We start from the raw sequence: 12560 nt of genomic DNA on the forward strand, positions 1-12560 counted from the left end.
AATGCCTCTGGTACTGGGAATCTTGATTTCATGTGAGGTGTTAAATGAGAAGCTTTAGATGACTAGAGAGTTATAGCATAGGGGTTAAGAGCTCAGATTACTGAATTAGACTTGGGGTGTTATATTCCTATTCCAGTACTTTCTAATAGCATAGTTTTGGGCAAGTTACCTAACCCTTCTGTGTCTCAGTTTCTTTATCAGTAAAACAGGGATAAAAACAGTAACTACTTCACTGGGTTGCTATGATGATTAAATATGATAACACATGAAAAGCGCTTAGCACAGACCTGGCACAACAGTAGGCACTAAATAAATGATAATCAGTAATCAGAGGACAGACAGAGATCCTGAGAACCTGGGGAACAGAGAAGAGAGCTTAAAAATTGATGTCAAGAAATAGAGGGAAAATAAATGTGACTTCAATTATAAAAGTGCTGCCTAAGTCTTGTTATAGTTTATAACTCGTATGCCAGGGAATCATCACATGCAGGCCACCTTTTAGTTATTTCATGAGTGGCCAATGTCTGTGCTACAGCCTTTCCAAAGTACAGTAAAATAATGATAATACTAACTAGCTAACATGTAGTTAGATCTAGGCACTATTTATAAAGCACTTTTTATGTATTATCATTTCACAACACTTCTTTTCTTTTTTTTTTTTTTTTTGAGACAAGGTCTTACTCTGGCACCCAGGCTGGAGTATAGTGGCACAATCTTAGCTCACTGCAGCCTATCTCCCAGGCTCATGCAATCCTCTCCTTTCAGCCTCCCAAGTAGCTGGGACTATAGGCACATACCACCACGCTCAGCTGATTTTTTGTAGAGATGAAGTCTCGCTATGTTGTCCAGGCTGGTCTTGAACTCCTGGGCTCAAATGATCATCCCACCTCAGCCTTCCAAAGTGCTGGGATTCAGGAGTAAGCCACCACACCCAGCTCATTTCACAACATTTCTATGAGTTGCTTTTATTATTGTATTTACACAGGTGATGATTCTGAAGCTTAGAAAAGTTAAAAACATGCTCAAAGTCAAAAAGGCAAAGCTAATGGGGCTGTCAACTTGTGAGACACTACAAAGTTTTGTATCAGAGATTCAATTTGGACTAATGTGTACTGAACTAATGTAGCTACTCATTAAATATTTTAAAACATAGTTTAATAAAGCTTGAATTTAAAAAATTTCTATCTAAGCCTCAGTTAAGCTGAACAGTCTACTCCCCATCCTCATTCTGATTTTACCTAAGTATACATATCCCCCTAGTTATTCAAGGCTCTCTAAAACTACTGCTCCCCATTCAGCTGTAAATCATCTGTTCTGCTCACGCCACATGGTCTTTCCTGCCAATTACTAAACTTAGAATATTCAAAATTGATGCTTTAAAACTTCAAAAAAAAAGTTACCTTTGAAAAAAATGAAGTCATCCCAGGTTTCCATAAAAATAACCAAAAATAAAATGATAGTGCTACCATGGGAAAACATTGTCAGATGTGATTACATGTGCTATTGGGCAAGCCAAAACAGATAGACTCTGGAAGTAGTCTGTTTCCTGAGCCTGTCTTATAAATTGCTAAACCGCTCAAGTAGGACTATGATATACTTCATTTCTTAGGCATGTTCCTTTGCTATTTTAAGTAACTTAAATGATAAAGGAGGCTATAAGCTACAGTTTGATGAAAAGCACATTTATCTGCTAGGTTATTATATCTTAAATACAGCATTGTAGTTTATCAAAAATGAAGGGATATCTCCTAGGACCTTCTAAACTGAATTGTTATCAAGTCTTTTGTTGTAAGTAGATGGCCATTTTTCACATACGTAACAAGAACAATTCAGGCTTTTTAGCTGCCTGGGAAACCTGAAATGATCCTCATTATTTTAGTCATATGGGCACATTCCATGAGGGAGGAGTCAATCAGATCACAGCCCTGAGTAACAATCGAGGCTTCTTTTTTTTAACCTGGGTTGATTTACAGACAACAGAAGCTTCCCCCGCACCCTGTCCCAAGACTACAAGCTTAAGAATCTAGTTACAGTTGCATCTTAACTTCCATAAAACTGAGTAGCTCAAGGATAAGTCAGAGGTAGGGGCTATCATCTTACCCTTTATCATACTTGATATCATCAACCACTGTTCTCATTTTTTCACCTGAGGTGATTTACTGACTAGGGAGACTGTTTTTCTGTTTTGGGGTTTTTTTTGTTTTAAGACTACAAGCTTAAGAACCGAGTATATATTGTATCTAAATTTCCAACAAGGTATCAAGTCAATAAATCTGAGTAGCTCATGAATAACTCAGGTAGGGCCATCACCCTCCCCTCTATAACATTTGTCATTTATATATTACTTAAAATGCAGACTGTAGCACTTTACCTTCTGTAATACTGTGAAATATCTATTTGGTCAACTCCTAAAATCCTTGGAATCTCCAAAGGAGTATCTTCTTGTATGCTAATGATTGAGGGCTGGTAGCCCCAAAGCAGCTTCAGGATCAGGGCTGGTCACCAGATGCACCACGACAGGATTAGAGGTTTGGGACTTTCAGCTCCATTCCCCAACCTCTGGGAAGGGAGGGAAGCTGAAAGTTAAATGGATCACCTCAATGATTTAATGAACCATGCTTATGTAATGAAGTCTCCATAAAACATTAAAAAAAACCAGGGTTCAGAGAGCTTCTGGATAGCTGAACTCCTGGAGGTTCCTGCAGGACGGCACACCCAGAGAGGGCATGGAAGCTCCACACCCCTTCACCCTATACTTCACCTTATGCATCTGTTCATCTGTATCCTTTGTAATATGCTTTATAATAAACCCATAAACTTAAGTGTTTCCCTGAGTTCTGTGAGTTGCTCTAGAAAATTAATCAAACCCAAAGGGAAGATTATGGGAACCCCAATTTTAAGTCAGTTGGTCAGAAGTTCCAGAGGTCTGGATTTAGGACTGGTATCTGAAGGGTTTGGGCAGTCTTCTGAAGCCGAGCCCTCAGTCTATGGGGTCTGACACTACCTGAAGGTAGATAATGTTGAAATGAATTGGAGAGCAAACAGGTGGTATCCACTGCAGAATTGATTACCTGCTTAGGGTGTGGGAAGGAATCCATACACATTTAATCACAGAAGTCTTCTGTGATGATTGTTGCTGTGGAGTGGTTGAGTGAGAAAATAGAGAAAAGCACACTGAGTGGTGTTTTTTCCACATTCACCTGCTGTATATCTCTAATTCATGATCCCCTTCAATTTTACTATGATCAAATTTCAAATCTTACTGACAGTACTGCAATTCACCAAAAATTCAATCTTAGTCATTTTGCTATTATTCAAGTTGATATATATAACTGCTAATTTTACCTCCATGATAATCTAGTATATGAGAAAAGAGTACTAAAAAAATCATGTTAAGAGAAATTTCCAATTTATTCAATGAATAAATGGATATCAAGTACTACACCATGAATCAGGCTCTATGCCAAATTGAGATATAGCTGTCATCACAGTGACAAGGTCTCTGTCTCCAAGGAACTGAGGAAACTTCTGCAGTCTAACAAACAACACTTGAGTTTTGAGTTTTGTTCTCATGAAAGCACACTCTTCTACCTTTCTTATACAATATGTGAAAAGAAATTAAAGCCAGAAAAATAAAATTCAAACAACATATGGGTTGTATCTGTGTTTTCTATGAAACTCAAGTAGCGTCTTACTAAAGGAAGTTTTTCAAATGTCAATATAGGGCACTTCCCTATCAATTTTTATAATCCAGTTAAAATTCAAAGATAAGTGTCTGATTCAGTTTCCTGATAAAACAAGCCAGTACTCTTTAAATATATCTATAATTTACACACTGATTCCTCATAGGCATGAAGCCTCTGCCTTTATAGTTTCTCAGTACTACCATCTAAAAGTTTTTGATAACTTAATAGTTTAACCAAGACCACATGTATACAACTACCTGACTAGAAAATCCATCTCCATGGGTCACCTTTACAGAAATACTTAATTTCATGAGAGGAAAAGAGCAATTTCTTATATTAAATAGCAAATTCTGAGTTAAGCCAAAGAAGAATTGTCCCATCTTTAACCAACAGACCTATATTACTAACTTTATTAAATAAAGGACTCTTTGACCAGGCATGGTGGTGTGCACCTATGGTCCCAATTATTAGAAGGCTGAGGCAGGAGGATTGCTTGAGCATGGGAATTGGAGGTTACAGTGAGCTATGATCATGCCACACTGCACACCAGCATGGGCAACATACCAAGACCCTGTCTCTAAAAAAAAATAAGAAAAAATAGTTTTAAAATAATAAGTAAAATATATGACCCTTTATTATTTATCTATGTTGCAGAGATAGGATAAGTTGTAAAAGACAAAGTGGTGGAGACATTTAAGTTGAAACCTAAACGATAGAGAAAAGCTGGTTAAGACAAAGTAAAGAACAAAAAGAGTATGCCAATAGAGTACCATAAGCACAACTAGAAAGACAGAGAGCAGACTGTATTCCAGAAACTAGTTCAGAATGCTATGACCCTAGTCATCTAGGGAATGACAAGATGTGAGCCTGAGAGGCAAGCAGTGGTCAGATCACACAGGTTGGGTACGCAGACTGTTGCCAGTTCACAAGGAGATTCAGCCAATCACTGTTATTTGTGGATTCTGTATTTGAGAATTCACCAACTCAGTAAAATGTATTTGTAACCCCAAATCAATACTCATGGCACTTTTTTTACAGTCCTTCACTGACATGCTTAGAGCAGTGAAGGGTTGGAGTCTCCCTACATGCACACTCCTAGCTGAGGCTGAAGGAGACACTCTGCCTTGTTTCAACTTTCTCATTGTAAACTGGTGTTCTTCCTACAGACTATTTAGTGCCACATTTTTTCCATTTCTGTGCTTTTTCTTGGCTACAGAAATGTTTAAAATGGCCCCCAAGCATAATGCTGACGTGTTGTGCAGTGTCCCTAAACACAAGGATGCAATGTGCCTTTCAGAGAAAATATGTGTTGAATAAGCTTTGTTCAGGCACGTTATTGGCCATGAGTTCAAACGTTAATGAATCAACAAAGTATATTAAATATAACTATTATTATCCACTTCCCCTAACAGTATAGTATGCCCAAAATGTATGGTGCTATGAGTTTGCATTAAAGTTCATTGTTTGAAAAATTGAAGGCTAGGTGCAGTGGCTTATGCCTGTAATCCCAACACTTCCGGAGGCCGAGGCAGGAGGGTCACTTGAGCCCAGGAGTTTGGGAACAGCCTGGGCAACAGAGTGAGACCCATCTTTACAAAAAATGAAAAATTAGCTGGACATGATGGCACGTACTTGTGGTCCTAGCTACTTAGGAGGCTGAAGTGGGAGGACTGCTTGAGCGCAGGAGGTCAAGACTGCAGTGAACCCTGATTATGCCACTGCACTCCAGCCTAGGCAACAGACCAAGACTTTGTCTTAAAAAAAAAGGGGGTGGGGAGTGGGGGGCCGGGCACGGTGGCTCATGCCTGTAATCCCAACACTTTGGGAGGCCAAGGTGGGCGGATCATGACGTCAAGAGATCGAGACTATCCTGGCCAACTCTACTAAAAATACAAAAATCAGCTGGGCTTGGTGGCACGTGCCTGTAGTCCCAGCTACTCGGAAGGCTGAGGCAGAAGAATTGCTTGAACCTGGGAGGCAGAGGTTGTGGTGAACCGAGATCGCACCACTGTACTCCAGCCTGGCAACAAAACGAGACTCCATCTCAAAAAAAAAGGAAAATTCAATGATTTCTCTCTTTTTTTTTTTCCTTTTTCTTTAATCTCAGAGTTTTGTTTTTAAAATTTATTTATTCATTTTTGAGACAGAGTCTCACTCTGTCAGCCAGGCTGGAGTGCAGTGGCACAATCTCAGCCCACTGCAACCTCTGCCTCCCAGGTTCAAAGGATTCTCATGCCTTAACCTCACAAGTAGCTGGTACTACAGGCATGCACCACCACGCTGGGCTAATTTTTTGTATATTTTTTTTTTGGTAGAGATGGGTTTTGCCATGTTAGCCAGGCTGGTCTCAAATTCCTGACTTTAACTGATCTGCCCACCTTGGCCTCCCAAAGTGCTGGGATTACAGGTGTGAGCGACCATGCCCAGTCTAAAATTTTTATTTTTGGGGACAGGGTCATGCTGTGTCACCCAGGCTGGAGTACAGTGGCACAGTCACAGCTCACTGCAGTCTCAAACTCCCAGGCTCAAGCAACCCTCCCACCTCAGCCTCCCAAGTAGCTGGGATTACAGGTACACACCACCATACCCAGCTAGTTTTTTCCATTTTTTTTGTAGCGGCGGGGTCTCACTATGTTGCCTAGGCTGGTCTCAGACTCCTGGGCTCAAGCAATCTTCCCACCTCAGCCTCCAAAGTGCTGAGATTACAGATGTGTGCCCCCGCATGTGGCCAAGGAAAATCAAACACTTTCTTTCTGAAAAACATTTCAAGTGGAGAGTGGAGCTCTTCTTTGTCTTCAAACAAAAACACACATAAGGCTGGGTGTAGTGGCTCATGCCTGTAATCCCAGCACTTTGGGAGCCCAAGGCAGGCAGATCAATTGAGCTCATGAGTTCAAGACCAGCCTGAGCAACATGGCAAAACCTTATCTCTTCCAAAAATACAAAAATTAGCCAGGTGTGGGTAGTGCACACCTATAGTCCCAGCTAATCCAGAGGCTGAGCTGAGAGGATGGCTTGAGCCTAAGAAGTAGAGGTTGCAGTGAGCCAAGATTGCACCACTGCACTCCAGCAGCCTGGGTAATAGAGCCAGATGTTCTTTCAGAAAAAACAAAAACAAAAACAAACAAACAAATAAAAAAACCCCAAAAAATCCACATAAGACAAGGTTATGTATTGATAAAATGACAAAAATATTCTGACCAGAGGCTCACAGAGGCCTAAAACTGTATTTCCTCTAGAAGCAATGGTTCACTAATTCAGGGATTCAGGGTTTCCTGCAACTTTACTGAACATTGCTGTAACTAGAATCAACTGCGAATTCATAAATTGAGAGTAAGTTTTTATAAACTTTTATAGTAACTTGATATTACCATGATGTCCAACAATGTGGTCATGTTTCCAGTTATTCTTTTTCATTGATTTTTTTTTTAAAAACACCTGTCTATGACAGATTGGAGATTAAAAAACAAAAATCAGAATGGTTCTTCAACGTTGATGGTTTAAGAAGCAATTGCCTAGAAGACTGACAGGAGTAAGGCTGCAATGACAGGCCCAACAGATAGGTACCCTATGAACTAACGTAAACAAAAGAGATGCAGGCAAGGCTGGACACAGTGGCTCATGCCTGTAATCCCAGCACTTTGGGAGGCCAAGGTAGGCGGATCACCTGAGTTCAGGAGTTCAAGACCAGCTGACCAACATGGAGAAACTCTGTCTCTACTAAAAATACAAAATTAGCTGGGTGTGGTGGTGCATGCCTGTAATCCCAGCTACTTGGGAGGCTGAGGCAGAAGAATCGCTTGAACCCAGGAGGTGGAGGTTGGGGCGACCTGAGATCATGCCATTGCACTCCAGCCTGGGCAACAAGAGCAAAACTCCATCTCAAAAGAGAGAGAGAGAGAGAGAGAGAGAAAGAGAGAGAGAGATGTGGGCAAGAACTAAAGTAGTGGCAACAGGATAAATGGATTAATTAAACCAAATAGATATGGAAGCAACAGGAAGAGTAAAGGATGACCCTTGTGTTTCCAGCTTGGATGGGAGTAGATGGCAATGTCTTTCTTAGAGACAAAAGCAGCTTTGGCAAAGAAAATGTGTCTATGGCACAACCAAGCAGACATAATCAATTGTTATCAACATCATTATCACTGATCTTGAATTTTACCAAAAATATATGATCTAATGGTTAGATTATGGAGTAAAACGAGTGGAATAACAGATAACATCTTGCACCTATGGAGGTAACAGTTTTCTACTAGGAAGCAATATGATATATTGGAAGCACTATTTCCAAGCTTCTTTTCCTATCTGTAAAATAGAAATGCCATCAGCTACCTTACAGGGTTACTAGAATAATTCAAACCTCTTTTCTGGGGAGAGTTCCAGCTTACAAATACCACGTTACCAAAGGTGGGAAAACTTATTTGGCAAAAAGAGATGGGACTAGCAGTTTTTTTAGGTCAAAAGAGACATCATGATCACTAATATTTATGAGTGGGTACCATGTGCCAAATATTAAATGCTTACCATATGTAAACTCATTTAATTGTTACAACAGTCCTAAAGTAGACATTATTATTATCGTCATTTTGTAGATGAGGAAATTGAGGCAGATAATAATAAATAACTAGCACAAAGTCACTCTGAAAGGTAGTACCATCACAGGTGCCTCTTACACAATTGAGTGAACACGGGAATTTGTTTCCAGAAATAACATACGGATTTTAGGAGAAAGGAAGGAAGGAAAGAATACTCTGGTTGTAAACACTGGAAGTGTTATAAAAATCTGAACACAAAAATGTCCCTTGGTGATGAAATCTTGAGTGGGAGGGAGAAAAGTTTGTCTCCATACCAAAGTCTCCTTGCTCCCAATCCTTTCTTTCTTTAGATTCAAAGGCCCCACACTTTCACTTTCCAGATAATTTTTTTAATTATCTATGTCCTCCTGATTCCTCAAACATACGAAGGTAGTGGTCAAGAGCATAAGCTCTACAATCAAACTTCAATAATTGTTGTATCATTTACCAACTTGCTTATCTGCTTATGCACAGAAGTGAGCAAGTTATAAGCCTCTGTGCCTCAGTTTTTTAAATGTAACATAAGGATAATAGTAGCATCTATCTCATAGAGTTGTCAGAATTCTCTGAGCTGATATATATAAAGAACTCAGAACAGAACCAGGCACATAGGAAAGTTCCAAAAGTATAACTATTGTTATTATCCAATTCCCCAACAGTGTAGTATGCCCAAAACCTATGGTGCTACAAGCTTACATGAAAGTTGCCTGTTTGGAAAATTGAATAATTTCTTTCTGAAAAATATTTCAAGTGGGGTCCTGCTCTGTCTTCACTGCTGTGTCCTAGTACAGATCCTAACACAGAGTTTTGCAATTGCCTACAAACTGTCCTGGCACTCTTTGGCAGTTACCATACATCTGGCAGTAATATTTATAAACAACTGTCACCATCTTGCTTAAAAGTTCTCAACAGCTCCCTGCTGCCTACAAATACACAAGGCCCTTTATAATCTACTTTTAACCACTGTTTCCAGTTTTACTTCTAGTCACTTCTCTGAACAGCTAGAGCCATAACACCAAGATTACTTTGTCTGAAATAGGCCATGAATTTTAAGAGACCGCATGCCACTGTATATGCTTTTACGTCTGAGAAAACTGCCTTCTATACTCCCAGGCCAGGAAAACTATTCATCCTTCTAAAGCCTAGATAGTATGCCACCTTATACGTTTATTCAACAAAACAATTTACTGAATACTAAAATATGCAAAGAAGACCCTGTGAAAATAAATAAGACATACTTTTGACATTTGGGGAACTTTATAAGGAGAGATATGTTAAAATATAATAACATAGTATATTATCAATAATACATGTAAGATATAAGTAAGCAACGCCTAGGCTGGGTTCCAGAGGATATGAATTTCTCTGTCTCCATCCTTACCTTTCCAAAATTGAACCATGATCTTGAAAACTACCTTTTAATTATACTAATACACTATATTACAGTCCTATGTTTAATATCTTTCCTAAAACTGAAATTTTAATGCAGAAATTTATTCATCCTTTGTATCCTCAACACCTAGAGGGTGACTGGAACCTAAGGAAAGACAACAAGTGTTCACTGAATTGAATTAGATAAACTAGGTTTCCATATTGGCCAAAAACCTTTTTAACCCATAATGTGGCTGATCTATGACAGCAAGAGAACCTTAAAACCTAATCAGCATTTATAATAATACGCTGAAAAGTCAGAACAGTTCCAACTTGGAATTATCCAGTACTTGAATAGAAAAATCCAATTTGGCCAGGTGTGCTGGCTCACACCTGTAATCTCAGCACTTTGAGAGGCCGAGAAGAGTGGATCACTTGAACCTAGGAGTTCAAGACAAGTCTGGGCAACATGGCAAAATCCCATCTCTACATAAAAAAAAAAAAAAAAAAAAAAATTAGCCAGGTACAGTGGTATGCGCCTGTAGTCCTAGCTACCTGGGGGAGGTGAAGCAAGAGGATCGCTTTGGGGGGCAGTGGGGGAGGAGGTCAAGGTTGCAGTGAGCCCTGTTTGTGCCACTGCACTCTAGCCTGGGTGGCAAAGCATACCCTGTCTCAAAAAGAAAAAGAAAAACCCAATTTGTAAGCAGTACTGACATTTTGTTCCAAATATAGTACTCTTCCCTTCTTGAACAATACTGTTTGAACTAGTCTAATGAGTTCAAAAAATATCAGAACCAGAAGTTCTAATTTTGGCTCAACAAATAGTTTGCTTTCCTTAACAATGTGGCAGGAGATGAAGACTCTAATTACCTAGGAATTGCAGTAGCATATGACACTTTCTTCTTGGTCCTGGAAATCCAGGTTAATTCATTCATTTACTTAAATATCTGTGAAGGACCCACAAGGCAATAGGAACTGGGGATACAGTAGGCTCTATTTTTATGGAACTTATATTCCAATTGGGAAAGCAGCAAATACATACATCAAATGGTTTGGGCAGGGTTGAGAAAAAATAAAGCAGGGCAATAAGTCAAGAAGTGAAGAAAAGAAGGCAGGAAGAAGAGTAGTGGTGGTATGCTACATAGGGTAGTCAGGGATAAGTCTCTCTGGTAAGGCATTGGATCAGAGGCTGGTGAGGGAGGGACATGCCAAGCATTTGAAACCTATTCTAGGCAGTGGAGGCAACAAATGAAGAAACCATGGTGTGGGAGCATGTTTAAGGTGTTAAACACAAGCATACCGGTATGGCACGATTACAGTTAATGGTTTGTGAGGGGCAGATTGGCCTATGACAGACAACCTGGCCCAAATCATACAGCCTAAGGATTTTGGATATTATACACTGAGATGAGAAGCCACTGGATCATCTCAAACGGACAGCCGACATAATTAGAAATACGTTATAAAAGAATAGTTCTGTCTGTTTTTTGGGTATCAGCTAGTAAAAAGTTGCAATAACTGGGCAGTAGGAAGTCAAGGATTACCTGCAATTCCTTGTAACCTAATAAGCTGGTGCTAAGAATGATGGTAAAGAGGAGCAACAGACACAGCATGGTGGAAAGCCTCAAAAACACCTCCTTCCTTCCTTTTATTATCGGAGAGACATAGTTATCAAACGCTACCAGTTTTTAGTCGACCTTAACCACCAACCTCTTCTTTCATTCACTATTATTTAGTCTCTAAAACACGCACACATCTACCGCACAAGAAAAGTCAAGTACACCCCCTTCTTCCTCTTACCTTTTAACCTTTTGCTTCTTACACCCTATGAGACCCATTCTTCTCCTGTTTTCAAGTACCCTCTTCCTTTCACCCTTTGCTACTGTAAGTTTCTCGGTAGCTGCAGGTGTTTCACCCATTTTATTATAATTAATAATGGTGACCCTGAAAATACCTAGTAAAAGAATGTGGAAACTCAAAATTACAGTTGACAGCGTTACTTCTCTGAACACGACTTCCCCAAGCCTCCTCACTAAGCCAAAGTCGCCCCTCTGAAGTGGTGCCAAGATAAAACCCAGGTGGCTGGCAGCAAATGAAGTCGCAAGCGCTGCTTGACACGAACTCAGCCCCGCCTTTCCTCCCAGACACTAAAGCTCAGCCCTACCACACTACCTTCGCTATCAGAAGTGTCTGTGACCTCGTCTTCCAGCACCGACGCTACGGCTCCGGTTACCATTTTTATCTTCTTCTTTGGGGTCTTTTTCAGATTTTCTTCCTCACTCACACGTGAGTCCGGAGCGGCTGCTGCCATTTTTCCGCGCCGGAAGCGTCACCTGACAGTTGCGTCCGGTGGCAACCAGAGGAACTTCTGCATTTAGTGCCGGTGGCACAAGGTTCCGGGGCGGGGTCGTCTAGCCCGGAGTTCCGGGCCGGAGCCTCAGAATGTGACTTGGAGAGAGCTCTGAATAGCCCGGTGTGTTTACGCGAAGTCGGTTCCAGGACGAAAATCAGCGGCTGAATGGCCTCAGCCGACTCCTCCGCTAGCTCGCCTGTGCCCTGGTCCGCCGCCCCAGTGCGGCCCCAGCCCCGCGCGGTCCACTTTGATTTCCTCGCCTCGGCGGCTTCCCTTGTCTGCTGCCTTAATGTTGGCTTAGTGTCCTCCTCAGGTGTCTCTTACGTGCCCACTGAACGCAGCAGCAGCTAGGACGCGGGACAGATCCACTGGGGATCGATAATTAGAATACGATCGTATCATCCCCCCGCCCAAGATAACACGCGAGACCTTTCTTGCACACCGAATAGATTCACCTTCTTTCCCTGGGGCGGGTGTTATGGAATCCAGCCGCACCCTGCTCCCTCGGACCCGGCTGGGGCCTGGAGGGTTTCTGGCGCCCGACTGCGCGGTGCAGTCCGAGGGTGCGAATACCTC

General features: G+C 41.0%; 1 protein-coding gene across 2 annotated transcripts in view; it reads right to left on the bottom strand.

Moving 5' to 3' along the window:
- The window catches only part of RRP15 (ribosomal RNA processing 15 homolog), a 51073-nt gene extending 39129 nt beyond the window's left edge, over positions 1 to 11944 (bottom strand). For both annotated transcript variants that reach the window (XM_012506460.2, XM_030812866.1), the window contains exon 1: positions 11804 to 11944. In XM_012506460.2, the coding sequence (XP_012361914.1) occupies positions 11804 to 11942 (139 nt within the window). In that variant the 5' untranslated portion in view covers positions 11943 to 11944. The remainder of the gene's footprint in view (positions 1 to 11803) is intronic.
- Positions 11945 to 12560: the final 616 nt, after the last annotated feature.

The sequence above is a fragment of the Nomascus leucogenys genome, chromosome 5 (genome assembly GCF_006542625.1).
Source record: "Nomascus leucogenys isolate Asia chromosome 5, Asia_NLE_v1, whole genome shotgun sequence".
NCBI classification, from domain to species: Eukaryota; Metazoa; Chordata; class Mammalia; order Primates; family Hylobatidae; genus Nomascus; species Nomascus leucogenys.